The sequence below is a fragment of the Gadus macrocephalus genome, chromosome 2 (genome assembly GCF_031168955.1).
Source record: "Gadus macrocephalus chromosome 2, ASM3116895v1".
NCBI lineage: Eukaryota > Metazoa > Chordata > Actinopteri > Gadiformes > Gadidae > Gadus > Gadus macrocephalus.
Genome location: NC_082383.1, coordinates 2,594,888 through 2,620,708, shown reverse-complemented (window position 1 = coordinate 2,620,708; position 25,821 = coordinate 2,594,888). Strand labels below are relative to the sequence as shown.

Below are 25,821 nucleotides of genomic sequence, written 5' to 3'. Positions count from 1 at the left end.
AAGTCTGTTATTGTTTCTTTTAAGTATAGTTTCAGCAAATGTGTACTTTGTACTAATATTTGCACTAATAAAACACATACTAAAATCAAAAGTAAACATTAACAGACATTCCGACAGCACATACTATAAATAAAGTAGGCAGTGTGCACCTGGTATAACACCATTGTTTAAATGACTTTAGTTCCCACCTGCCAACACAAACAGCCTGGGTGAACGCTAACTATAGCTGTTAGTAACTGTAGGCCATGAGAAGAATAGAGGGGGCTCCTAGACGACATCATGAGTCATTCATTACTCATAATATGCTGCTTAGCATTCCTGAACCTTCCCCTTGCGAAGCTTTGTCTTCATGATGGCAACAACTTGATAATGAGACACTTGTAAACCAAGCCAGTCACACAGAGAGCTGGATTATAAAGAGTTAGTCTGATCTTCTTTGGGTCTTAGAACACAGAGGAGACTGCCATGGTTGTTCACCTCACCTGTTAAACAAATTCACCTGGAGCGACGCACACAGCACCGTGCAAGGCACTCAGAGTATTCCAGTGTGTCGACACTTGAGTTGTTGGTTATGGAGGAGAAACCACATGACACCTGTTTTACCTTAAGGTCATTTTGTGGAGGAACTTGTGACTGAGACTTTGGGTTGAGGGTTGAATTCCCCCGAGGAGACGCAGGGCAGGTTGGAACACACCTGCGCTGTCGGAATGTTTAGCTGGTGGTGTTTTAGGACAGTGCCGTAAACATGTGGCAGGATATGAAGAAAGGTGTAGACGGAGGAAACTAGACGGTTACACAATCTTGTTCCACAGAACAATTTAGATGCGGCTGGTGTGTGGCCTTCGTCATAAAACGTGGATAATATGTAGCAGGGAGAGAGAGAGAGAGAGAGAGAGAGAGAGAGAGAGAGAGAGCGAGAGCGTTAAAGGGGCGTGGAGGTTTGGCTTGGTTTCACTCTGTGCTCAGTCTTGTGGATCAACAACTGTGGAAGATTAGGAACTCTGACAGGAGGCTTCAAAGAAAACCAAAGGCTCGGAACAAGGCTCTTTGTGGTTTGGTGCCTTCCTGACTTGGACAGAGCTCCATTTGGAGGGAGTATTGAACTTAAACGGTCATTCAAGTGACAGTCGCTCAAGTGACTTTCTTCTTGGTGAGAGACTTTCTTTCCCACTCAAAACCTCCAGCGTTACCAGGGAGTGTACCTGGGGATGGATCCAGAAAAGGCTCAAATAGGTGGGTACTGCGTCACGTTAAGTCTACTGGATTGAGTAGCTTACACACACACACACACACACACACACACACACACACACACACACACACACACACACACACACACACACACACACACACACACACACACACACACACACACACACACACACACACACGGACACACATACACAGACCTACACGTACAAACACACACACACAATCTTACTCGGACACACACACATTTTTAATACATACACTTATTTTCTTATAACTTATATATGATCTAACTTGTATATTATTTGGAGTCCTCCTGGGTTTTCAGTTTGGTTGTTTTTTTGAATAACTTGAGAAACTGAACCCTTATCTATCATCTACACAAAAGACCTGAAAGCCAGGTGGGAGTGTTGGGATGAATCAGAGCTTCTCTCTGGGCTTGGCTCGGTGACTCATAGCCACTTGTAGTCATCGGGGTGTATCAGTTTAAGTTATGCCTGCTTTGAACTGATCCATGGCTGCCCGCCTCCCCCTGAGTTCAGTGTGACCGATCAGTCCACCAAATCTCTTCATTCTTCTTTTAATCAGGGCTTAAGGCTTCAGCGTGTCCGTCTATGAGAAATATAAAAAACGGAGGAAAAGCTTCCTGTTTTTCAACATAGCTTTCTCGTAAGGGCCGTGTAATGGGGGTGTACAATGACTACATTTTACAGGAAACTTCTGGAGTTCACTCACTCAAGTAAAAAACAAAAGCAAAAGCAAAGCAAGCCACATGTCCTCACAAGTCCTGACCTGAGCTAAGCGCTGTGGCGTGGGCTTCACTCTCGCTTAACGTTGCTTTACTAGGCGTGTCTGTGAACTAAGTTTCAGGGATCGTTATCCGTGTCCAAAAAAATTCTTTATTCAATGATAACAATAGCTGTGTGACAACCAATACCTAACATGCCACCCACGTCATATACACAACCCCAGGCCCGTTACCATGTAGACAACAGACTGTGCAGGCAAGAGGAGTTTATGAAGAACTCCCCTTGAGGGCCTGATTAAAAGCTTCTGGTTATTGTTTTGAACAACTTTCACTATGATTAGCTCTTGGTTTCGATCTTGTTTACACAACTCGCACCTCAGGGCACACAGCCAATAAAATGTAATACAATTATATTTTATTTGTATAGCCCTCAAGTCCTTAATCACAGGTAGTGTCAACGGGCTTAAAAGGCCATATATTCCCGACACCTCCCTGACCCTAGCCCCCCTAACATGCCTGTGCTTTACACGCCACTCAAAATAAACGCAAACCGAAGACTCCCGGGTCCTAGTATTACAATTAAAATGTACTTGACTTCATAGTTCCCCCGTTTGTCCCCAACAGAAACGGCCATGCTGAGGGGTGAGGACCAATGTGCGCCAGCGTCTCCTGGTGGGGGGAACCGCACGGAGACGAAGAGCACGTGCATCGAGATCTCCAACTGTCACCTGGTCTCCGCGTCGCTCTGCAAGGACCCTCACTACAGACGGCTGGCCATCAGCAGCATTGTCTGTGGGCTCTCCTGCATCGGCATCATGTCCCTCATCTACTCAGTACAGGTAGGAAAACAACTCCATTCCTTAAATCGGCCAGCTTGTTTTTTGAAGGACCCAGATGTTCAGCTGATAATCAAAGGCTTTATCTTGTTATGCTTATTAATTTAGTCAATAATAACGACCCAATTATTATTATTTTTTTGAACCAACTCTTCTTTTGTTACCTGTAGGCCAGAGAAGCGACGAATCCTGAAAAGTCACAGAAGCTCTCCAAGCAAGCGAGGAAATACGGCCTTATTTCCATCGCGGCGTGGGTGGCAATATTGCTCATCTTCCCTGCCTTGGTGGTTCTGGTTTCATACGTGTTGACTTTTATCGACTGAAGCAGGAGAGCCCTACACGAGTAAAGACTGAAGAGAGCAGCCCATGAAACAACCCAGACACAAGGTCTGGGAAATGGGCTAGCATGAGTAACTGGTTTAGTGGTAGCCCACTCCAGAACCACTCAGGGTCACGTGACATGCCAAGGTCAACTTTTTTTCCAACTTTTTTTTAAATGATTGTATACGTTTGTTTTTGTAATGCTAATATTTTTTATATATGTACTATTTATTTTTATTATAACATAAAAAAAGAGTAATTTTGCCATGTATGTTTCATTATCCCCAACCTCTTTCGAGTTCACAATTGAACAGAGCTGCAAATGTTTTGAATGAATTAAGTGTAAAAGAAATGTATATATATATATATATATATATATAGAAATTTGTTTTTATTAGGACTTTCACAAAACAATTCACAACCTCTGACGAAGGTGCTTATTTGTTGCAACAACATTCCACAATAAAACTTTTCGTATATCTTTGCATTGCTTATGGGTTTTCTATATTCCTGACACATGTTCACCGTTGTATATCCAAAAATGTAAAAACCAAAACATGTACACGAAAGCACATCTACCCCTCCAAGATTACATCCAACAAACCCATATATTGTGCTCTTATTTACCTCAGGTTAAAACTTAAACGACAACGATGTTGAAATCCGCTTTCAGAAGTGAAAGAAAACACAAACACGAACTAAACAGACATTGTACAAATATTACAGTTAAGGCAATCCCATGGAAATTGGGCAAAGGCAAAAACCTTTGTATGTTTTAACATATAAATACCACAGGTACGACGATGGAGAGTAATAGATTTATAGAGTTATAGAAAAGTCAGGCGAAAGTATGTTCTTCAGTGCTGGGTTACCACTTTATACAAAAACCTCTAGCTGCTTAATATTATACAGATATAGATATTTAATATATTGTTCCTTCACTTGCCCTGATTAACATCATTTACATTTTCATTTACATTTTGCATCGCATGCTACTGAGGAGACTAGCAAGTGTAACGATGCAACAAAACTGCCACAACAGCAAGCAATTAACAGCAGCAACAAGACGACATTCACTGAAACAAAGAAGGAGAAGATAACTTTACAACAGCATCTTCGATAGGTGGTATCAGAGAACCTTATGAGAGAGAAATAGCTGCCCTAGGAAGCAAAGCTGGAACATCACACTGAGAACGCAGCGATTTAAACCTCATAGTCCTGCTATTACTATTAGTTACGCCTCCTGAAACACTTGTACGTTAAAATTTAAAACGGAAACCCTATGAGCAGCTGTTTAATAGTCTGCCATGTTTTTTTTAACCCTTCTGGACGAAAACGTTTGGTTTGGAATAAAATGGTTTGTATAAAAGAGCAGAACAATGTAAAACTGAACAATGACAAAAAATAGTTGGGTCTGGGTTCGGTGGTACTGTATGGACGGCGAGGCGATGGTGAACGGCGATGTTTGGAGATATTTATACAGTATTTAAACAAATACAACAGTTATGAAAGGCTACACATGTTCGGCACTTTGTAATCACCCTTCGACACCATAAATATATACAATTCCAATTCTACAAAGGTACAAAATACGCTATTTATTATTATTATTATACAATATTTATTGTCAACGCAATCCATCAGCGTCACGACAATAAATTTGATTTATTAATTTATTATTAAATTGTATTGTCGACGCTGGTAAACAAGCAGAAAGTACTGGAAGGGATAGGCCAGTCTCCCGCTCTCAAAGGCCACCAAAACAGCAGCCATTAACTGCTCTTTTGCGTCAGTTAGTTTAGCAACCCGCTATACAGAGTCGCTAAGCTAACTGGGGGCAACTCTGCATAGCGGGTCGCTGAACTAACTGCTTTTCGTCCGTTAGCCTAGCGACTCGCTATACAAAGTCGCTAAACAAACTGCTTTTCGTCAGTAAGCCTAGCGACTCGCTATATAGAGTCGCCAAACTAACTGCTTTTCGTCAGTTAGCCTAGCGTCTCGCTATAAAGAGTCGCTAAACTAACTGCTTTTCGTCAGTTAGCCTAGCGACTCGCTATAAAGAGTCGCTAAACTAACTGCTCTTCATCAGTTAGCCTAGCGACTCGCTATACAGAGTCGCTAAACTAACTGCTTTTCGTCAGTTAGCCTAGCGACTCGCTATACAGAGTCGCTAAACTAACTGCCCTTCGTCAGTTAGCTTAGCGACTAGCTACACTGATAGACTGACGAAAAAGGACAGTTAATTTGTCAGCTACCTTAGCGGCTGGCTTTACAGCGTTGCCCCCCCGTTGTTCAGCATCAGCAGCAGGTCCAGCTGGTCCAGCTTGGCACAGAGCAGCGAGTCCACGTCCTGGGCGCTCAGAGACGGGGTCTCCTTGGCGCTCTGGTAGCCCCCGCGCCGGGGCCTGCCCGCCGAGCTGACGCCGCCCTGCTTCCCGCCGCCGCCGCCGGCTCCGCCCCCAAGTGGCTTCTTCGGTCGTCGGGCCTCCCCCGCCTCGGGGAACTCCACGGCGCGCTTCAGGCGCCGCTGGCCGAACAGAGAGGTGGAGCCGTTGCGGCGGCTCAGTGGCACCTCGAAGATGGTCTCCAGACGGCTGGAGGGGAAGAGACGGCCTGATATGAAGTGGGATCCCGGCGGGGGATCCCGGTCGGGGGCGAGCTTGTGGCTCAGGGGTGTGTTGGCTGGTAACCGGAAGGTTGCTAGTTCGATCCCCTAGCTCCTCCTAGCGGAGTTGTGAGGTGTCCTGTGTCTATGAGCATCCTTACTGTACCGACAGCGATAAACTGACTTTTCTCTTTCTTCTGACAAATGTACTTCTTGTGCGTCGCGTTGGATAAAAGCATCTGCCAAAGGCCCTTCAATGTAATTCTACCAAACGAATGTACATTCATATTTTTTAAATAAATGTTCTATACCTTATCTTTTTTGGTACATTGTTGCCATATGCAAGAGAACAGTTTTCCGAAAAATCGATACAAAAATGTGCTTGAACTTACCCTTCTGGAGGCGCGGTGAAGTTCTTGTTGGTGTAGATCTCCTCCAGGCTGAACTCCTTCTTCTTCAGCCTTTGGGGAAACAGACACCAGTGGTTGACATCGTGATTACGAGGAGCCGATTATAAGATGTGCGCGCACACACATGAAACAACGATTGGCGCTTGCCGGTGCCGTAAAGGAGTGATAAAGAAGGGTTGTAAATGGCTTAGGTCCAGGGTCTCATGGGGGCCAAGGGATAAACATGTGGTGGTGGGGGAAAAAGCTTTGAAGCCACACCTGTCATGCAATCTATGCAGTAAAGTACTGCAGAACGCAGTTTGGTATTCGTTTGCCTTTTGCTAGTTTTTCCTTCGTTTTCTTCTACTTATCTATTTTATTTTATTGTTTCGTTTTATTGTATGTGAAGCACTTTCAGTCTGCCTCGTGTATGAAAAGTGCTATATGAATAAAGTTGCCATGCCTAATATAAATGTGGGTTGAGGCGCACCTGGATACGTCATCAACTGCAAACATCCAGCCATAATAATGTCTGTAAGGACTACACCTCAAACCAAAAAGTTCATTTTTAACCTATGTTGCAGGAAACAGACGTGCTAATCAGCAACAAAGGCAACCGAGATGGACTGAATTTACTTTCCAGTGCAGACATTTCCACGATGACGTCAGCCCTGAGGGACAGGGCCCCTCCATAACTCTCCTTAGGAACTCCAGAAATTTATATTACAACACTCTTCTAACAGGGATTAACATTGTCTGTGTGCTGGCTAGACTACCCTGATCCTCACCAACCCCCACGAGCCTTACTGTCCACACACGCATGGAAAAATAAACCTTTACTGAACATCGAAACACCCTTACAATAATGTCTGTGTTCAGGATCCAAGGATGCACTTACTGCACGGTTCATATTGATCAAAAGACCTGTAACCATTTTACCATTTGCATCCTGCAAATACTCTACTTTCGCTAGAACTGTTCGCACAAACAAAATGATGTCAGATTTATGCAAACTTCCACCCAACATGCTCCCGTTACCTCAGGCAGTGAATACACGGCGTGTGCTCACAGCATGGTATCCTGAACACCAATACAGTCCATAACTTATGCATGCAGAAACGCGTGTGGATACAGTTGCCCGAGTCTAGCCGTCAAAATAACAAGAGACGGCCGTTTCATGCGTCTGTTCTGTTCCGTCTCCTAAATGTCCCCCTCCTGGGGGGAGTTCTGAAACAGACAACTTGTTTTTCAGAAGACTAACCCTAGACCCCGTCTGTACAGCAGTACGTACCTGATGGCCTTGGGCAGCCCCATAGGCGTGAGGTTGTTCTGCGGTTTGGGACGGGTTTTGCGGATTCGGATGGATGAAACCTTGCCTCTTTCTTCGGTAATTTTCACCACCTGTAAAGGGTTGATGCACGTTAAAAATGGAGATCTGGGTGACTGGGCCTGACCATTGCATAGAGAGTGCAACAGATTATGGAAACAAAGCCGTGTGAATTGGTCAAGGGGTACACGGGTCAAATAAGACATTGAAACAACACCTTCTGAATTTGGCTCGTGAATTAGAGGGTTCTGTGTCTTGTTTGACGTCTTTGTTTATTTCGACCAAAATGTCGGAGCTGTGAACATTACACACTTATTCCGACCAAGAAAGAAAAGACCAAAAGATCTTTCTGCGGTCTCGTCCTCCAAGGCCATGTTTTTTTAAAGAAACGAGACCACGGGAGCACCGTGAAAACACTTGCACGGTCGTCTTTCTTTGTACCTTGATTTCGGAGTCTGACAGGGATTTCTCCTCAAACTGCCGGCGGTAGTGTGTGTCTTCACCCTCCTCTTCCTCGGTCCTCTCCGCCTCGCTCTCCATGGGCATCTGGGAGGCCGCGCTGAACCATGACAAATTACCAATTAACACGAGTCTAGTGTTTATATATATATATATATATATATATATATATATATGAATGTTTAAAAGGAATAATACAGGCTAAAACACTTGGATATTGTTTAAAACGTTTAACTGCTCCAGTGAGCCATTTTCCTACCCAGAATGCCTTTAACCCCCCCCCCCCCCCCCCCCCTCAAAATCAGAGGGCAACTTTTTGTCTTTGTAGAATGTCCATAAACTAAAATTGATCATCCATGTCAATCAGCCTTCACTAACCCAATTTCATAAATAAAATAATCTGGAGATGGAAAATAAATGCTGCCACTCTACAGCTCTATGCAGGAGGGTGTAGCCTTACACTGAGGATAAGGAAAACCCGTCTTTAACGTCTGAACACGAGTTCACGACACGCAGAAGGAAGCGAGGGGGGCAGCGTACCTGTGGACGGGGGACACGCTGACCGCAGGGGGGTCAGCCCTCGCGTGGAACCCGGGAAACAGTCGCCACGGGGACGAGGAGACGGACGCTGGAGAGGTGAAAACACAGGAGGAGGAGGAGGAGGAGGAGGAGGCCGCGAAGGGGGACGAGGCGGCAGAGTGGAACGAGTCGGTGGACGGCGACGGCGACGGCGAGAAGTGGTGTCCGTGTGCGCCAGGGGAGTTAGCCGCCGCCGCCGCCGCCGCGGTGCTAGCACAGTTAGCCGCCGCCGCCGCGGTGGCACTCTTCCCGTCAAGCCGCCGGGAGAGGAAGGCCATGGGGCTGGTGAGGAAACAGGAGGCCAGGGCCGAGAGCGAGAAGGGGGAGGCCGGGGTGGTGGCGCCCGGCCCCCCGGACCTCCTGGAGGGGTACACCTCCTTGCGCAGACACAAGGGGGCGATCTCCCGGGCCACCTCCGCGGTGCTGACCGTGTGGCGCCGGGTGCGCCGGGGCTTGCAGAGGACGCGAGGCAGCCGGTGGACATCGTGGAGCGGCTGGTGGGGGTGGGGGTGGGGGTGGGGGTGGGGGTGGTGGTGGTGGTGGTACTGGTGGGCGACACGTCCTTTGCTGGGCTGGGGCGAGTAGAGAGGGGAGGGCCACAGGGCGTGGTGCTGGTGGAGGGAGTGGATCTCCGGGCAGGAGACGCTGCGCCGGAGGACCCTGGAGGAGGAGGTGAAGTCCAGCTCCCTCAGGTCGGTCCTCCCGGTCCCCCGCTCCTCGACGGCGCGTTCCTCGAAGACGTCGGCTCCGAACGGCAGCCTTTCCTTCCTCCTTCGGCTCTCCTGCCTCGTGTGGTTTACCTTCACGCTTCTTTTGCCGAGCGTCGCCTCGGCCGACGGGACGCCGAGGAGCCCGTTGGCGGAGGGAACGGCCGCGCCCTGCGTACGGCGGCCGGCCCCCTGGACGGAAGCTTCAGCGCTACCGAGAACATCGTCCCTTTCGCCTCCGTGCGCGGGAATGGTCTTGTGCTTCCAGTGATTCCCCCGGTGACCGTTTACACGCTGCGTGTGTGGCGCCGGGTTTACTGCATGCGACGATTGGTCGTCGGTTTCACCACAGTCCTTTTTGGGCCTCCAGACTCCGGTTTTCCGACTCCTCTTGGCAGTCACGGGGACATCCAGGACGGCGGAGACGGAATCTAATCCAAACAGGGCCTCGGAGGTGTGGTCCGCGGCCACGCCCCGCGCTTTAGTCGGACGTGCTTGCTTACAAACTGCCGCACGTTTCGCCGGCTTAGGCATTTGGTTCACGTTTGTGAACGTGCTCAGACTTGAGGAAACGTCTGCGTCACACTCTGGCGAAAGGTCCCGCTTCCTGCCCAAACCTGAGGGCCGAGTGGGCAGCGAGACCTGGGGTCCACAGAGCACGGTCTCCACGGGCTGGTCCGGGACGTTCGGACACGGCCGCTCGATGTCGTCGTCGGCGTCGGCGTCTCGCGTGCAAGTGGTCATCGCCGACGTTCCCAGATCCATACTGTCAGATTTAAAGTCTGGTTTATGCGAGCCAGGTTTCGAGACGCCCTTCTTGGTTGCCCCCCGGGGGTTCCTGGTGTGGAGGGGTTTCTTTGTGAAGTTATCCGACGTCGTGTTCCCGGGCTGCGACACGTCAACAGCAACAACCACAGGAGTGGGGTTTTCAGTTTCACGGTGCAACGTGGGTTCTTTAGGTGCACATAGACTTTCCGGTTGGCTTGTTCCCTTCTTCTGCATCCGCCTCAGAAGATGCACCTTCTTAGCCCGCGGGTTCAGCTTCATCTCCGAGACGGGAACGACATTCGACGAGAGGTCGTTCCGGAGCTCTTTCAAATGGCTGGTTGCGCTGTCCTCCGTGACATGCAGACTTACGTCTACGTTTATCGGATCTTCTGTGCTTTTATCCGATCGGGTTATTTTCCTGTTTTTCAAGCGAGCGTCGCCTCGTGGCTGAGGATCAAGAGTCAATCTTCTCTTGGCTTTCCCGATGCGTCCGACCGGATCAGAGCCTGGGCCCGCCTCCGGCAGTCCTTGTCCAATAGAAAGAGTTTGTGAGATTGAATTCAATGCACCGTTGGCTCCCTTTTTGGCAGAGTTCCGTGGGCTTTTCCTAACAGAGAGGCTGCTGCAGCTTTCACTGCAGTCCCCTTCAATACAATGATCCAGACAGAGGACATCGCCATTGCTTAGGTCCCCAATGGTGGCTTCCACCGTACACTCAACAGAGAACTGTCTGTGGTGAGGCTCAGCACAGCTAGCCTCCTGCGTCTCTCTGCAGGGGAGAATGTCCAAAGATTTGCTCCGTAGCACAAATCTGTTCAATGAGTGCGAGTAAAGGGGTTTCGTTTGAACCAGCCGCTTGCTTCTCTGGGCTCTTCTCTCCGTGCTGATGTATCTGCTGGGTTCTGGGTGTTTCTCCGGGGTAAGCGGAGGCAGAGGAACCGGCTCATCATCGTTGGTCTCCATGTCTGCCACCGGTGGTCTGCTGACCGGTACCGAGCCGCGGGCCGCATCGCTCACCTCAGGGGGTTTGGTCGGAGAACGCTCGAGCGACGCGGTGCGGAGATGTTCCTCGTCTTCCTCCTCAACCGTCAGCCCTTTCGATGCCGAAGGAGGCATCCACGGCAGGGTGTCATCGTTCAGACCGTCGTCTACCGTTTGACCTTCACAGCCGTTGGACCGGTCCGGTCTGACCTCCGGCCGGTCCAATGGATCTGGATCGTCTGCGAGGCTGGCGGAATCGGGAGGGCTGTGTGCTGTGAAGAGCTTCACGGGACTCATGACGATCTCGCTGAAACTCGCCATTTTTGACTTGAAGGACTGAAAGAACGGGCCGATGACCCATTTGGATTTGGCGGGGGGGGTCTTCACCTCCAGTCCCATGTCCTGGTCCGGGGGGGCCCGTTCTGGATGGTCTGGGAGGGGTTTGTTGAAGGGCAGACTGCTAAAATCCATACGGGTAGCGAAGGGTTTCTCCTCATTCTGTATCGTGGACGGTGATCCATTTTCTGAGGTGGAACTCGGTTCTCTGTGCCCGAGAGGGAGAAACAGAGACAAGATGGTTTGACCTTTGGCAGTAAAACATATCTGTCACTTTCAATCGTATGCACACAAACACACACACACACACGCACGGACGCAGGCACGCACACAAATGACATGACATTCCCAAGGGTTTCTATAAATAATTGAATATCAATACAAATATTATTCTTGGCCATTTGACAGCCTACCTCAAATATAGACGGTCATGGGAAAAACAGCTAGACTGGCTTTCAGTCATTCTAAAAACACAGACGCCTAGTGACTTTCTCCTTCCAAATATTTCCCTCTCCATTTTGTCTGTGATACACTCATTCAACATCCAAGAGAAAAGCCCTTACCACGGATTGTCTTTCCTGCAATTTGTCGTGAAGACACACATAAATCTAATTAAAGAAGTAATGCTCTCCTCAAACAATTGAAACAGCAAATTTCACATCGCCAACAGATGACGCATTTCAAGCTTCAAACATATGACCAATAGTACCGGTACTCACTTTGATGGAAACGACGACACATCCATATCAGGTGCTGCGATCTGCAAAAAGTCAACATTTCAGATTATAAAGTTCAGAAATGTCGTTTCTATTCAAAGGCAGCCGACCCCCACGGCCTATTCTGGGACGTGTGGGTTCAGTCGGCCCAAGGCGGTGATGTGACTGCTTATTTGTGTCAGAGGCAGCCGACCGTGAAGGAGGATTACCACTCTCAATTAACCCCGACACAACTTCATTGTGTATGTCCAACCTTCATTGTGGGCCGTAATGTACATGCCCTGCTACAGGAGATGAGTAAACAGAGACCAGCTGTCTTTACATCTTCACCCAGACAGATTAAAACACAACAATAGGACGGCATGTGGCTCAGGAGGTAGAGCCGGTTGGGTGGTAACAGGAAGGTTGCTAGTTTGAAGCTCAGTGTCGAGGTGTCCCTGAGCAAGGCACCTCACCCCGACAGCTCCTGACGAGCTGTCCGTTGCGTGGCCGACTCCGCCGTCGGTGTGTGAATGTGTGCACGAACGGGTGAACGTTAGGCAATATTTTAAAGAGCTTCGAGTTGCCACTTGTTAGAAAAGCGCTGTATAGATGCAGTCCGGTTACCATTTAAGTCACCAGTTGAGAAAGACAAACCGCAGGCACACACACATCTCGTGAACGGAGAGGGACTGACCTGGGACGGTGGGCGTTGGGGAGAATCCACCCTCACGAGTTGAATGGACACATCCTGTAACCCCGGGGCCTACAGACCAACAGTGCAATGGAGTGCGGTGTTGTTACTACACACCGGCACGAACTACACAGCACACACACGTCCATCAGTCGGTCATTCATAAAAAAAAAAGAAAGGCCAAGCCTGTGTACCGTGCAGGTCTCCCCCGCTGTCTTGGTGGGGGTCTTGACTGGTGTGGGCGGCCTTGCTGCGGTCTGGCTGATCTGAGACCAGGGTTTACTGGTCGTCTGTGGTTTACACAAACCAGCTCTACGGCGGTTGGGTTTTCCATCATTCTCGCAGCTGTGAATTATAATTAAATTCTATATGTTTCAGGTTGACTTAGATACAGGCTCCTCAGATGGTAATAGGAGTAAGTAACTAATCACTCATAATAATGTTTACATTTGATCCAATATGGAGAAGGACTCAATTCAGCAGAGTAGGCAGGGTGGGGTAACACACAAACACAGGAAAGGAAAGAAAAGGTGTTGGAAACTATACCTGGGAGTGTTGGAAGAGAGGGAAGGGAGAGGAGGTTCACTGTGGGGGGGTGCACTGCAAAAAGGATTTGGGGGTACATCTTCCTCCATTAGACAAACTACAGGAGGGAGGGGGTCCGGGGAATAAGTCAACATCCCCTTGCTCTCTCTCTCGACTGTGTGTAGTCGTCTGTAAACAACAATAAAACAACAAACACACGTGCAGGGTGTAAACCCAACGTCGAACCACGGGGGATGCTAGATGACGCACTGCCACAAATGAGAAAAACATCCGAGGAGAAAAGGTCTCCCCGACCTTATTTTATACTGTACATATTCCTTCATTTTTTGATACAGGGATAAAATACTTTAAAAGCTCGTAAGGCAAAGAGAAGGTATTCATCCATCTACACACGTAAACAAAGGCCACCCAAATCAATAGGATACTGAGAAAACCAGTAATACCAATACCGCAAAGGTTTAGCGCCAAATAGCAAGTCACAACAAATCTCTTCTTCAAGGGGACTGAACGGTTCACACACGACTTGAAACCTCAAACCGTCTTGGAAACACACCCTGAACCCCATTTAAAAACATATCTCCCACATCCAACCCCAGCTCTGTCTATTTACTGGAAGGAAGCAGTTTGAACCCTGACGTCTAACAGTCAATAACACTTGGCTCATAACCATCATTTGCTAATATAATCATCTATATCACGTTCAAACTGCCCGGCTGTATCTTCATGATAAGCCTGCAGGCAGCATGTTGGCTCTATTTGTATCTTTATCACATGCATTGCCGAATACCATGCTGCTGCACGGTGGGACCACCAGGGAGTAGCCGGGGCCCCGGACTGTCACCCGGGGCTCCCACTCACTCCTCCCGCGTCCTGGTCTAAGTCACCGGGGGCGATGCAGAGAGGTAGTACACTGCGGCTTAGCATCTAGCTTAGCATCAATATTATTACCATGAATGTACTCACCGAGGTTGTCTTTATAGACAACCGCTTAATGGTCCATCATCGTGATGAGCGAGACGAGCCGGACCGGACGGCGCCCTACAACGTATCCGTTTCACATGAACACGCAGTGACTGCCGGCTCAGCCAATCAGAGTTCCCGCTCTGCTTCCGCATGACGCTCCCTCCAGAAAGGTGACCAATGGGAGGGGAGCATCCTCAAGTGTTAAATACACCCAGAACCATTGCTCTGGTTGTAGTCTTTGTCCTAGATTGACTTCTAAGTTGGTGCATGTGAAGTGATGACGATCAACTGTTAAATTAAAATGTGATTAATTAAATGTATCACCGTGGCAATGCTCGACTCACCTTGATGTGGTCGGACTCAAATGTTTTGATGGTTGCTAAGGGTGGGTGTTTGTTTGTTTACCTTCTTTCTGATGGGTGCTTGGCTCTGTTAATGGAAGTATTTTGTATTGCAAACTCTCAATGCAAAACACTGTCAGTTCTGTGTAGAGCCAAATTCAACCATGAGAGGCGATTATCCTTGACTGGTTATTTTCTAAAGGATATGAGGGGAAAACGAAAATTGCCAACTCTATAGACATACTTTTTGAAAGGATAGTTTTTTTTTATCTAATTCAGATTCTGTGTGTTTTATGAAACCAAAAATGAAAGGTACTCAAAGTGACAGGACGAAATAAGTCATTTATTTAAAAAACAAAACAGATTTTAAGAAGATACAGAGATTGATGATGTCGTGTAAATATTCCGTGTACATTTAGAATCCATGGTACTTTAGTCATAAAGCTCAAAATCTAATCTCTTGGAGTTGTAGAACTGAGAGCCCTCCTGGTCCAGCCGCCGACAGTAGACGCCGTCTTTGAAATAGTCTTCATCCACCCAGCCCTGTAGAGCACAAGAACGATGAGAACTCCCATCTGGACTGAGGTCAACGCTAAACACATCGCTTACCTTTGTGAAAAGACACACATTGATGGAGTCACAAAGCATCTTCCCTACTGATGCACGTCCTTTGACTCAATCTAGATGAGCACATCGTCTGAATAAATGTGGTAAATATTGATTTAGAGTCCATGTAGCTAAAGATCTCACTATAAATGTAAGTGTACAAATAGGAAGGGAGGCTAATTTGAGAGCAATACATTTTTTGTACTGAAGTGCTCAGAATGTTCATCTCAGGTTAAAGGGGTGATATAAAATCATGCGAGAGTGAGATTAGGCATTACAAGCCGTTTGAAACTCTACTTTAATGCCAACACAAGTGGGCGTGTCCACCCATATGTATGCTGTATAAATCAGTCCACCAGCCTATACAGTGGACTGTAGAAAATGTTGCTCATCTATCCACAATACATCTAGGTGGACTCTCACACTTGTGATGTCACTAAAAAAACTGTAAAAGGCAGATTTTCAAACAGCTTGTAATAGCTAATAGCACCTTTTGGCATAATATCACCCCTTTAAATAAGCAGAGTTTCAGATGTGATTATTATTAGGGGTGGGAATCTCCTGGCACCTCACGATTGGATTCCGATTATCAGGTCAACGATTCGATTCTAAAACGATTATCGATGCAAAAAAGAAAATGTATGTACATTTCCATGCGTGATTTAAAAAATATAGATACATCTGAGTTTTCTACTCGCTTCGTACTTTTGTGATGATCATTAAAGACATCAACAGATGAATTAATTTATCTAATAATTTATCAGAGAAAAAGCTTTTGTCACTTTTGTGACTTTCTATGAACAATGCAATAATCAATGGAGCTTGCATTACAGCACAATATGGAAGTATGTAAAAAATAGGTTTCAGTTTTCTTTTCTTTCTAATCTGTCATTAAAGGAAAAGCTGCTCTTGAATTAGAAGGAGTTCTTGTGACTGGCTTTGAGATTATGTGCATGCTATGCGTAGGTTGTATCGCAATCTTGTCATGACAAATCAGATTGGCCAATACACACTGAAGATAAATTAAACAATTTTAAAATTACTAAATTTATCACTCTTTTTTCCCCCCAAGAATATTAATTGATCTGCATCGAGACGGAATCGCTCTAGAGAGAATAGCGATGCATCGACAAAGCTACACCTACAAAGCTCTCCACAACCTAGCCCCCAGTTACCTCTGCGACCTCCTCCAAGAATACACTCCCTCCCGCTCCCTCCGCTCAACCTCTGCTGGACTACTATGTATCCCCACATCACGACTCACTACAATGGGTGCCCGGTCATTCAGCTGTTCAGCACCCAGGCTCTGGAACTCCCCCCCCCCCACACCCCGTCAGACACCATTACAACTCAAAACTCACCTGTTCAAACTCGCACACAACGTCTAACTGATCACTGTTTTGATTGTTTGTTCGTTTTGTTTTGTCTTGTTTTTGTTTTATTTATTTTTTATTTTTTATGTTTATTTATTTATTTTTTCCACAATGTCTTGTTTTTTTAAACGATTTATGATGACCATATGCTCTGTAAGGTGACCTTGGGTGTCTTGAAAGGCGCCTCTAAATTAAATGCATTATTATTTATCGAAGAATCGATTATTTTCCCACCCGTAATTATTATTATTTATTTGTTTCCAGCTCATGTTTCCTGTTTGAGCGTCTCAAGCCGTACCTGCATCTGCTGACTGCTGAAGGGCCCGTAGAGCTCGGAGCCGTCCACGTTCTCCCACCTGTACTCCCACATGACTCCTTGGGGAGCTGGGAAAATAAATAAAGCAGTCAGACATAGTCGTGTCAAAACTAATATAAAAAAAATGAAGTCTAAAGCGCCTTGATGTACAAAAGGTGTCAAAACATACAATTACAAAAAATAAGAAATACATTAATAGATATACATCCAATCGTCTTATATCAATTAATAAATCATATCATCAATCATCAAATATAATAAAACATATAAAGCTGGTTGCGTTGGCTACCTGCTTCCTCGCCGTCCTCCCCTCCCTCCTGGGCCTTCTCTCCGTGACTCTCATCGAACTTATCCCCAAACATGTCGAGTTCGTCCGCCTCCTCGTCCTCCCCGCCGTCGCCCCCCGTGGGCTTTTTACTGGACAGTTTCTGGCTCTTCAGGAGGTACGCCAGCTTCTCACAAGTCTGCTGATAGATCTCAAACATCCCCGATGCCACCAGCCGGTCGGCCAGCGCCGTGAGCCGGTCCAGCTTCTCCGTGTCGCGCTGGAGCGCCGGCTCCTCCCCCCGGCCGCCGCCGTCGTCCCCCCTCAGCTTCCCCTTCTTCCTCCCCGCCAAGCCCCCCAGCCGACGGAGCCCCGCGGCGACCGTCTCCCCCGGCAACAGCATCTCCACCAGGGCCTCGGTCAGCTGCCGCTGCGTGAACGACGCCAGCGGGTCTTCGGCGGGCTCCGCCTCCATCTCCGTCTCCTCGCCGCCGCTGTCGCCGCCCGCCCGCTTCTCCTCGCGCTGTTTCTCCTCTTCGGCCTCGTCTTCGTCGCCCACCCGGCGCCGCCGCTTGGCCGAGAGCCCCTTCTTCTTCTGCTTCAGCGGCTGCTCTTTGATCCGCACCTATGGGACGCAGGGAGAAACCATTACAGGCCCGCGGGGGAACCCAACGCCCAACGCAGCGCATCACGCTCCGTTAATAGACTGGTCCGGAATGCATCCGCCCGACTCTTGACTCACGCCAAATCCCGGCACCACATCACCCCCGTCCTAAAGGACCTCCATCAGCTTCCTGTCTCCCACCGGATCGATAACAAGATCCTGGTCTTCACCTTCAAAGCCCTTCACCAACTGGCTCCCCCATACCTCACTGACCTCCCCCCCCCCCCCCCCCCAAGACATCAGAGGCTCAAGAGTCCCTCACAGTTTTCCAAACCCACCTCAAGACCCATAATTTCTCTACTGACTTCCTTCTCTTAGCCCTCCCCCCCTGTATGTCTGTTTTACTACCATCAACCCCAAGTGTAAAGCGACTTTGAGTCCTACTAAAGTGCTATATAAGTCCCATTTATTATTATTGTTATCACGGAAGCTGGATGTGGCACGCACCCAGTCGATGTTGTCCAGCCAGTTGTCCCGGATCTCCTCGTCCTTCTTGACATAGTAGTTTCCCTCTGCGTCGAAGTGGCCCTCCTGCATCTCTTCGTCCAGGTTGAACGGTGTGATGGGGATCCCCTCGTCGCAGTCTATCGTGGCGCCCTCCTGGCCTGAAGGAAAGCCACCAATCAGTCAAGTTAAGTTCAGTCCTTTATTCAGCCCTTTTTAGGGGGAAATTCTTTCTCTGCTTTTGACCCATCCGGGTAGCCGGTGAACACATACACACACACACACACACACAGAGGTCCACACACATGGGGGCACACCGGCACTACCGGAGCAGTGGGCTGCCGCGGTGCAGCGCCCGGGGAGCAGGTGGGGGTTTCAGATGCCTTGCTCAAGGGCACCTCATCCGTGGATTTTTTTCAGGATTCGAACTGGCCACCCTCCGGTTACCAGTCCAACTCCTTCACCATTATGCCACGGATGCCGGTGAGCAGCAGTGGAGAGAGTCTCGCTCATTATAATCCAAAGAGTTTTTATTCAGCGTCAATGTGTGTCTGCATAACCTGCATTGTTCGAGGGTATGCATTGAGAGGCAACAACACACTTGTGTGTATATGTCGTGCATGGGTTTCACAGGAGCAATCAATCTCCCATGAAGCATTTCAGTTACATCAATTCAAAACACTGCAAACACAGCATACCTTCCACATCGTCGCTGGCCAGCATGTCATATTTGCTGGTCTTGGTCTCCTCTTCATCATCCTCTTCGTCACTGTCCAGGGAGTGCTTTCCCTTAAACCTTGAACCAGGTCCTTCTACAACCTCGCATAACTGACCATCAACAAGAGGAATACAATCGAAACGTTAAGTCTTGAATGTATCACTATAGTTGGTTAAGGGGAGTGCAAAGTTATTCAAGTTATAATATAAACATGACATCAATAGGAAGTGATTTGTTTTCTCAAGGCTAGTTGAGGATATGAATGAACACTACTTATTCAACAGTTAGTTTCGTTACTACGCATCAAGATAAGGCAGTGATTTATATTGATTGAATGACCAATATCCAATATTGGCAACTCGAGTAGATGTTATGCAGCGAGATAGATGATCCCAGGACTGATTACCCCATCTATAGTTAGTAATTAGTTATCAAATGGGGCTCAGAAACTTTAAGAAGTGAAATCAGACCCTGGCGTACCTTTTTGCTGGGCACCACCTCCTCCAACTCGATTTCCCCATTGCCGTCCTCAAAAGTGACCTTTCTTTTAGACATGGCGCTGGATGTAGACAAAATAAAATTCTTAAAGTGAGTTCAGGGGTTTCAATGGCTTCTCAAAACGCAGACGGTCAATGTTTACTTCACCAGGCAGCATTTCAGCGCTCAAAACACAGCAATGCAAGTCGGAAATAATGTGGATTATGTTTCTCAACACAGTAGATCGTCTGCTGAGCAAGAACAACAAACTTAAAGCATGTAATCTGAAAATGTGTTTACAGACCTGGTGGAAAAATGAGGGAAAAACAAACGAGACGCAACACAAGCTCACACTGTCGCCATTTCCGTCATCCGGTTTGGAACGGAAGTGACGACGTTTTGAGCCGATAATTATTTTCTGTGTAATTACAGGTAATACATTCCAAGTTACCTCAATCTTACATGTTATTGCATTTTTGTTAGTAACAAGTCAATGTGTACATTAAAAAATATTATTTTCCGATATTAAACCGTCTTAATCTTGGGGTGTGTGGTTACTTTTATTTGCCTTCAGTTCTACTGAAGGCAATGCGTTTCACTGTACATATTTACGGAGGCAAAGATTTTTGTTTAAATCAGGGCATCCGTGTTCAATGGTGGTATATTACATTTCATCAAGAGAAAGCAATGGTGGGTTTGCGTATCAGAAAATAACTTCCAAAGTACACATAAAAGGGGCTGGCAACCTGCTGTTTGACTTAACACAACAATGAATGCACAATGTCATTAAGTAACTAAATGGATGTTATCCGCCTTATGTATACTGATTAAGATAGTGTGTTGGAGGGGATCGGGTTGCAGGTGGACTGCCATCTCCTAGCAAGACTAGGATGCTTGATCACACACACATCATTGTTGTACTATATATGTCGTAAGTCCTGGCCTCATGTAGTATCTTATGCTAGCTATCTTTATTGTATACGGGGAGTGGGTTAACCTAGCGATTGTTAGTGCTTGGCAACTTCCTTTCTGTACCGACAGAGATATTGTTGTTACTCTTTTGTCTGACAAATGTACTTATTGGAGGTCGCTTTAGATAAAAGCGTCTGCTAAATGTAACACACACACACACACACACACACACACATCCAGAACTGATAAAATGAAAGGTTATGTACTGTTCAGCAGCGCCACCCACTGAGTACAAAAGAGGTTCACTATACTTAAATATATATTTAAAAAGCTGCATCAAACACGCTGCCCACACAGCCGGGGAAGTGAGAGCAGAAAGGCGGAAGCATCCCAGACCACAGCAGTTCAGCCTCTCATTCCCAGGTACCGGGGGTCCAGGGAGGCTGAAGGAACCCACGCCCCGCTGGTTCGCGTCCCGCCCTCAGCCAGGTGGACCGGAGCGCACAGGAGGGAGAGGGGAGGGAGAGACGATAAGGTGTCAGGGTTCTGTTACCAGGAAGTGGGTCGAGTTATTTATATTTCAATGCTTGTCCCCTCGCACCCCGTGGCAGTACCGTGAGAGTAACCTGAACCCGTACGGCAGAGCCACATTGTCTCCGCCTGGATGAGTCCCGGACGCCGAGCTACGTCGCGCAGCGTCGTCCTCCGCCCCAGACGGACGCCGCGGGGACGGGGAGCGTAGAGAGGGGACGGAGAAGGGACAGCCGGGTGGAGAACCCGTCTGGTGGAGAAACAGCCAGGTGGAGAACCAGCCAGCCAGGGGGAGAACCAGCCGAGTGGAGAACCAGCCAGGGGGAGAACCAGCCCGGTGGAGAACCAGCCTGGGGGAGAACCAGCCAGGGGGAGAACCAGCCTGGTGGAGAACCAGCCAGGGGGAGAACCAGCCAGGGGGAGAACCAGCCTGGGGGAGAACCAGCCAGGGGGAGAACCAGCCTGGTGGAGAACCAGCCAGGGGGAGAACCAGCCTGGTGGAGAACCAGCCAGGGGGAGAACCAGCCTGGTGGAGAACCAGCCAGGGGGAGAACCAGCCAGGGGGAGAACCAGCCAGGTGGAGAACCAGCCAGCTGGCGGACGGGCTACACGGTGGGGGATGCCAGAGGTAGGTCGGGGTAACAGAGTCTGGGTCAGATCAGGGGGGGGGGGGGGGGGTAGGATGGGAGGGGAGGGGTATGGGGAGTAGGTTGGCCAGAGGTCTGGATAAGCCTCGGGGATAAGGCTCTCGATGGAGGAGGGCGTGCAGGGGGAGGGGATGGTAGGTTCTGGGTAACGCTGTCGGGGTCCATACTCCAGACACCATGGGGGAGTGCGAGCAGGGGGGGGGGGAGGGGTTTGACAGTACGTTGCATCATGCACTCTGAGCACAAAGGCATTTTGGATTATGAGTCAATTAGGTGATCGTGGATCTCAATAGAAATATACTTGGGTGTTACAGTATTGGACATCTTCATTCTTTTCTTAATTGTTCTATGTATCCTAATCGGGTATTGATGTCTGCTTTAAACCGAAACAGAGCACATACATGTCAGTAAAGGGTTTTTAGATGACCAGAACCATGTAACATTCCGTTTCTCTAACTGCCTTTTGTTGATTATGCCTTTTCCCTTACACCCTTAGGGGGGTCAAGGGTTAAATGATCTCCCCACATTTTAATGTTCAATGTTCAAATCAAATAATGTTTACCTAAAGGACAGAGTTTCTTGTATTCTCAGAGTAGAAGAATGCATAAGGGGATCTCTGCTCCCTTGTGACCGGATTAGCCCAGGCACAAAGGTTAACGTTAGATAATGCTCGGAACAGGTAGAGTGGCTAGACAATACAAGGAATGGGAGACAGAGCTTACGAAGGGGAAACAACATATGGATCACACATCATGTGGGGAGCAGAGCTGTTCTCAGCAATTCTGAGACTGTATAAGAAGTCTTTGCTTTTGCCAGTGCATTGGACTCAAGCTAATAGAGACGCAGGTGCGAACTCCCATCTGAGGCCTCTGATTATTGTATGTTTATTTCTTAAATATATTGTTATAGGTTCGGAGGACTCTTTATTCTTAAACTGCTTAGACTATTGGCATGCTGCAAACTCCCACCTCACTGTGCATCTGAAACCCGTCTCAGGTCAGAAGTTATCCAAAGCCGTAGAGCACTTCTCTTTTCGGGGATCCTAGAGGAACCAATACATTTGAGTTTGTAGCCGCAGTGTACGAAAAATAGAGAAGTTGTCATGACAAACAAACAACAACAGGGAAACACCTGTGTGCGTCTGGTCACCTAACACACGCTGAACACAGAGAGAGAGAGAGAGAGAGAGAGAGAGAGAGAGAGAGAGAGAGAGAGAGAGGAACACAGAGTGGCTCTTTGGGTTGTGTTTAAAGTGGATTCTGTCTGTCATGCAGCCAGGTGCTAAAATGAAGATCCACAAGAAGGTTCTCAACCACTACCTGTCCTGCACTTCACCGGTGGACAAAGAGGGCTATCTCTACAAAATGGTAGGCATTTTAATACAAATACACCTTAAAACAACACGTTTGATGAATGTATATATTTTTTTTTATTGTATATATTATTCTATTATATATATATCCTATATATATTAAATTGTACCGATTTTTAAATTGTTTATATAAGTTAATTTGTGTATTATTTTATTGGATATATATTATATATATATATTTGATTATGTATATTTTATTGCATATATATGTTTTTTGTCTAAATTATTTGTTGCGATATCCACATTTTGACATGACCTCCATGTCCCCGCAGAAAGAGCGCACGGCCACATACCACCGGCGGTGGTTCGTGCTGAAGGGCAACGTGCTGTTCTACCAGGAGAGGCCGGCAGACCGTCACCTTCTGGGCGTCATCGTGCTGGAGGGCTGCGTGGTGCGGCGCGGCGAGGCAGACGGCCAGCTCTGCTTCTCGCTCGTCTTCCAGGCGCCGGGGCTCAGGGCCTACCGGTTCGCCGCGGAGGAGCGCCTGACCCAGGAGAGTTGGGTCAAGGTCTTGCTCTCCGCGAGCCACTGTAACCTGTCTCTGCTGGTCAGAGACCTGGGCCATCAGTATGAAGGTGAATAGTCTGTCTCTGTCCATCTTTCTGTCTGTCAAACGAACATATATGGACATGCTTTGAAGTAAAATAAATGTGGCGTTCATTTCAGAAGCTAAACGTGAAGCAGCTTCTGTTGCCAGCGGTTCTACGGTGAAGGGGGACAGCAGCCAGCAGCCGTCGGTCGCTCGGGTGAGGCACCACTCGCTCCTGACGATAGAGGGCGCCAAATGCGACGTCCGAGACGGGCGAAGCTACAGCACCGGCCACCTGCTGCAAGAACCCTCGTTTTCTCCCAAAGCTGCGAATAAGAAATCCCCGAAGCATTGGTCGAAGAGGAACGCGCATGTCACCCCGTTAAACGGACCAGCACCTCTCTATGGCGAGTGGCCGTCAGTGGGGTTGGATCCCCTGGAAGAGTTCAGCAAACTGCACGAGTATTATGGGGAAGAGGTTCTGCAGGTGAGGGCGGCGTGGCTACGGAGGAGGCAGGTGGACAAGGAGCAAAGGGAGGCCGCTCTGATTGACATTTAGTGGACATTTTAATGGAAATGTGTTATTGGTTTTTTATAATATGGTTCATGTGCGTCAAATGTAATGTGTGTGGGAATAATATACATTGTAAATAGGATGACATTAAACCCATTTCATGTTTTAAATTAGAATTGTGTTATTCCCTCATCAACTTGGAGGCAACAGTATTAAAACAAATAAATATGGCAATATAACTATTTGCTCAATCGAAGTCAATTAAAGTTAATTGGACTACTCATTTAATTCGTTTCTCAATAAGAAATATTGATCTCAAATCAAGATCACATTAAGATATAATATACAGCAGAGACAAAGCCGGACCAAAAAAATCAAGTGTTAAATGGATTTTTTTTGACGTTCATGGCGATAAATAGCTAGTGTCTACACGGCAGATCAAGTTGCAAAACAAAGTGACTGGAAGGTAAATAGCAATCATTCACAGACGGCTACACGCACACACCCTCACACACACCCATCCATACGCGCACACCCAAACGTACACACAGCGTGTAGAGTTACATGCCACACATCACCCATGTCACAGGCCCATCCTATGCGGCAGGTTGTTTTCCAAGGCAGGTCAAAATGTTGGCCTTTCCACATTCCGGTGCCCCACACAGACATACCCTTCCCCTGGAGAGTGATGGATGGCCCGCGGGGGGGCACGGCCCCACGTGGGTATAGCTGTGCACGGATCGCCCCGGCAGGAACGCACTCACATCTGTCTGTTAACGCCTGACGGAGGTAGTAAATAACGGCGATTGGTGGAGACGTTATTTACAGCCAAGGGCTAAGGAGCTTCGCGTAGGTCGATACACAGCTGTCCCTCCCCTCACACGCTGAGGAAACGTCTCTCTGCTGGCGGGCTGTGGAGCATATAGCGGTCGCTGGGAGCCAACTGAGGCTGCAGAAGGGAAGTCAAGTTCAGCCAAGCGCTTATTGTTTCACGCTTCTTTAATCGTGCTATCTGCAAAAGTAGTCTACTTTAAATTAAAACAGGATTTCTTATGTCATTGTTAAAAAAACAGGATAATCAAGACTTTCAGCTTGACCTTTTGTACAAGGTTAAAACTTTACTTTTAATACTATCAGTAACTTAAGCGCTACTGAATCAGTTCAACTGTCCTTCTACCAGAGTTATGAGTTGTTAATAATCCTAATTAATAGGACAGTGTTTCCAGCACTCCGAGGTATGTCCCAGACACAGCTCAGACCCCTTTTGTTCCAGAGACATGTTCGAGGTCCAGAGGGCCAGCATTCTTTGGAAGGCGCCGAAAGGACAACAACAGAGCCAGGCCCCGAAGACCCTTTAAACCACAGAGTCCCTCTACTAACCCTCTAATCCCAGGAAAGACAGCCTGTCCCTGGCACCAAGGGGCCCTACCTCCCTTCACCCATGCTCCTTTATTCTACTCCTACTGGTAAGCAGAAGAAGAAGAAGAAGAAGAAATCATTGCATTTATATAGCGCGTTTCAAGACACCCAAAGTGCTCGTGTGCAAGTGTGTGTGAGAGAGAGAGAGAGAGAGAGAGAGAGAGAGAGAGAGAGAGAGAGAGAGAGAGAACGAGAGAGAGAGAGAGACAGACAGACAGACAGACAGACAGACAGACAGACAGACAGACAGACAGACAGAGAGCGAGAGAGAGAGAGAGAGAGAGAGAGAGAGTGTGTGTGTGTGTGTGTGAGAGAGAGAGTGTATGTGGGGGTTATTCAGACAATGAGAGGTCATGAACAGCATCACGGCCCATCAGAGAGGCTGCGCGTCAATAAAAGTGTGTTAGTGTGTACTGAGTCAATAAAAGTGTGTTAGTGTGTACTGAGTCCTGGTTTATCTACATAAAGGACTACGATATTTCTGGGATACTTCAAGATGTGTTCAGGGCTGTAAGTGTAAGAGCCTTGG

The 25,821-nt window shown here is 47.7% G+C and overlaps 5 protein-coding genes across 8 annotated transcripts in view; 3 read left to right on the top strand and 2 right to left on the bottom strand.

The window, feature by feature from the left end:
• Positions 1-25,821, top strand: part of LOC132471572 (myosin regulatory light chain 2, skeletal muscle) — a 261,626-nt gene that overhangs the window by 231,073 nt on the left and 4,732 nt on the right. The gene's annotated exons all lie outside the window — the stretch shown is intronic.
• Positions 776-3,599, top strand: LOC132471596 (transmembrane protein 265-like). Its single transcript, XM_060070771.1, has 3 exons — positions 776-1,233; positions 2,582-2,796; positions 2,964-3,599. Exons 1-3 carry the CDS (start codon positions 1,209-1,211, stop codon positions 3,114-3,116), a joined length of 393 nt encoding a protein of 130 aa, XP_059926754.1. The 5' UTR covers positions 776-1,208; the 3' UTR covers positions 3,117-3,599.
• On the bottom strand, positions 3,487-14,283 carry prr14 (proline rich 14). 2 transcript variants are annotated; one of them, XM_060069648.1, is made up of 10 exons: positions 14,164-14,283; positions 13,201-13,368; positions 12,849-12,999; positions 12,658-12,726; positions 11,985-12,025; positions 8,435-11,473; positions 7,877-7,994; positions 7,400-7,509; positions 6,112-6,180; positions 3,487-5,708 (listed from the first exon to the last, which is right to left on the bottom strand). In XM_060069648.1, the coding sequence occupies exons 2-10, from the start codon at positions 13,332-13,334 to the stop codon at positions 5,384-5,386; spliced, it is 4,056 nt and encodes a 1,351-aa protein (XP_059925631.1). In that variant the 5' UTR covers positions 13,335-13,368; positions 14,164-14,283; the 3' UTR covers positions 3,487-5,383. The 2 variants fall into 2 exon arrangements, with proteins under 2 accessions (XP_059925631.1, XP_059925638.1); XM_060069655.1 differs by lacking the exon at positions 13,201-13,368 and having other exon boundaries at positions 14,164-14,270.
• On the bottom strand, positions 14,827-19,778 carry cd2bp2 (CD2 (cytoplasmic tail) binding protein 2). Its single transcript, XM_060070450.1, has 7 exons — positions 19,672-19,778; positions 19,371-19,449; positions 18,871-19,000; positions 18,176-18,333; positions 17,089-17,689; positions 16,782-16,867; positions 14,827-15,047 (listed from the first exon to the last, which is right to left on the bottom strand). Exons 2-7 carry the CDS (start codon positions 19,443-19,445, stop codon positions 14,937-14,939), a joined length of 1,161 nt encoding a protein of 386 aa, XP_059926433.1. The 5' UTR covers positions 19,446-19,449; positions 19,672-19,778; the 3' UTR covers positions 14,827-14,936.
• Positions 20,633-24,124, top strand: pheta2 (PH domain containing endocytic trafficking adaptor 2). 3 transcript variants are annotated; one of them, XM_060070638.1, is made up of 5 exons: positions 20,644-21,047; positions 21,080-21,438; positions 22,732-22,824; positions 23,102-23,405; positions 23,497-24,124. In XM_060070638.1, the coding sequence occupies exons 2-5, from the start codon at positions 21,430-21,432 to the stop codon at positions 23,916-23,918; spliced, it is 828 nt and encodes a 275-aa protein (XP_059926621.1). In that variant the 5' UTR covers positions 20,644-21,047; positions 21,080-21,429; the 3' UTR covers positions 23,919-24,124. The 3 variants fall into 3 exon arrangements, with proteins under 3 accessions (XP_059926629.1, XP_059926621.1, XP_059926611.1); XM_060070646.1 differs by having other exon boundaries at positions 20,633-21,438; positions 23,515-24,124; XM_060070628.1 differs by having other exon boundaries at positions 20,644-21,438.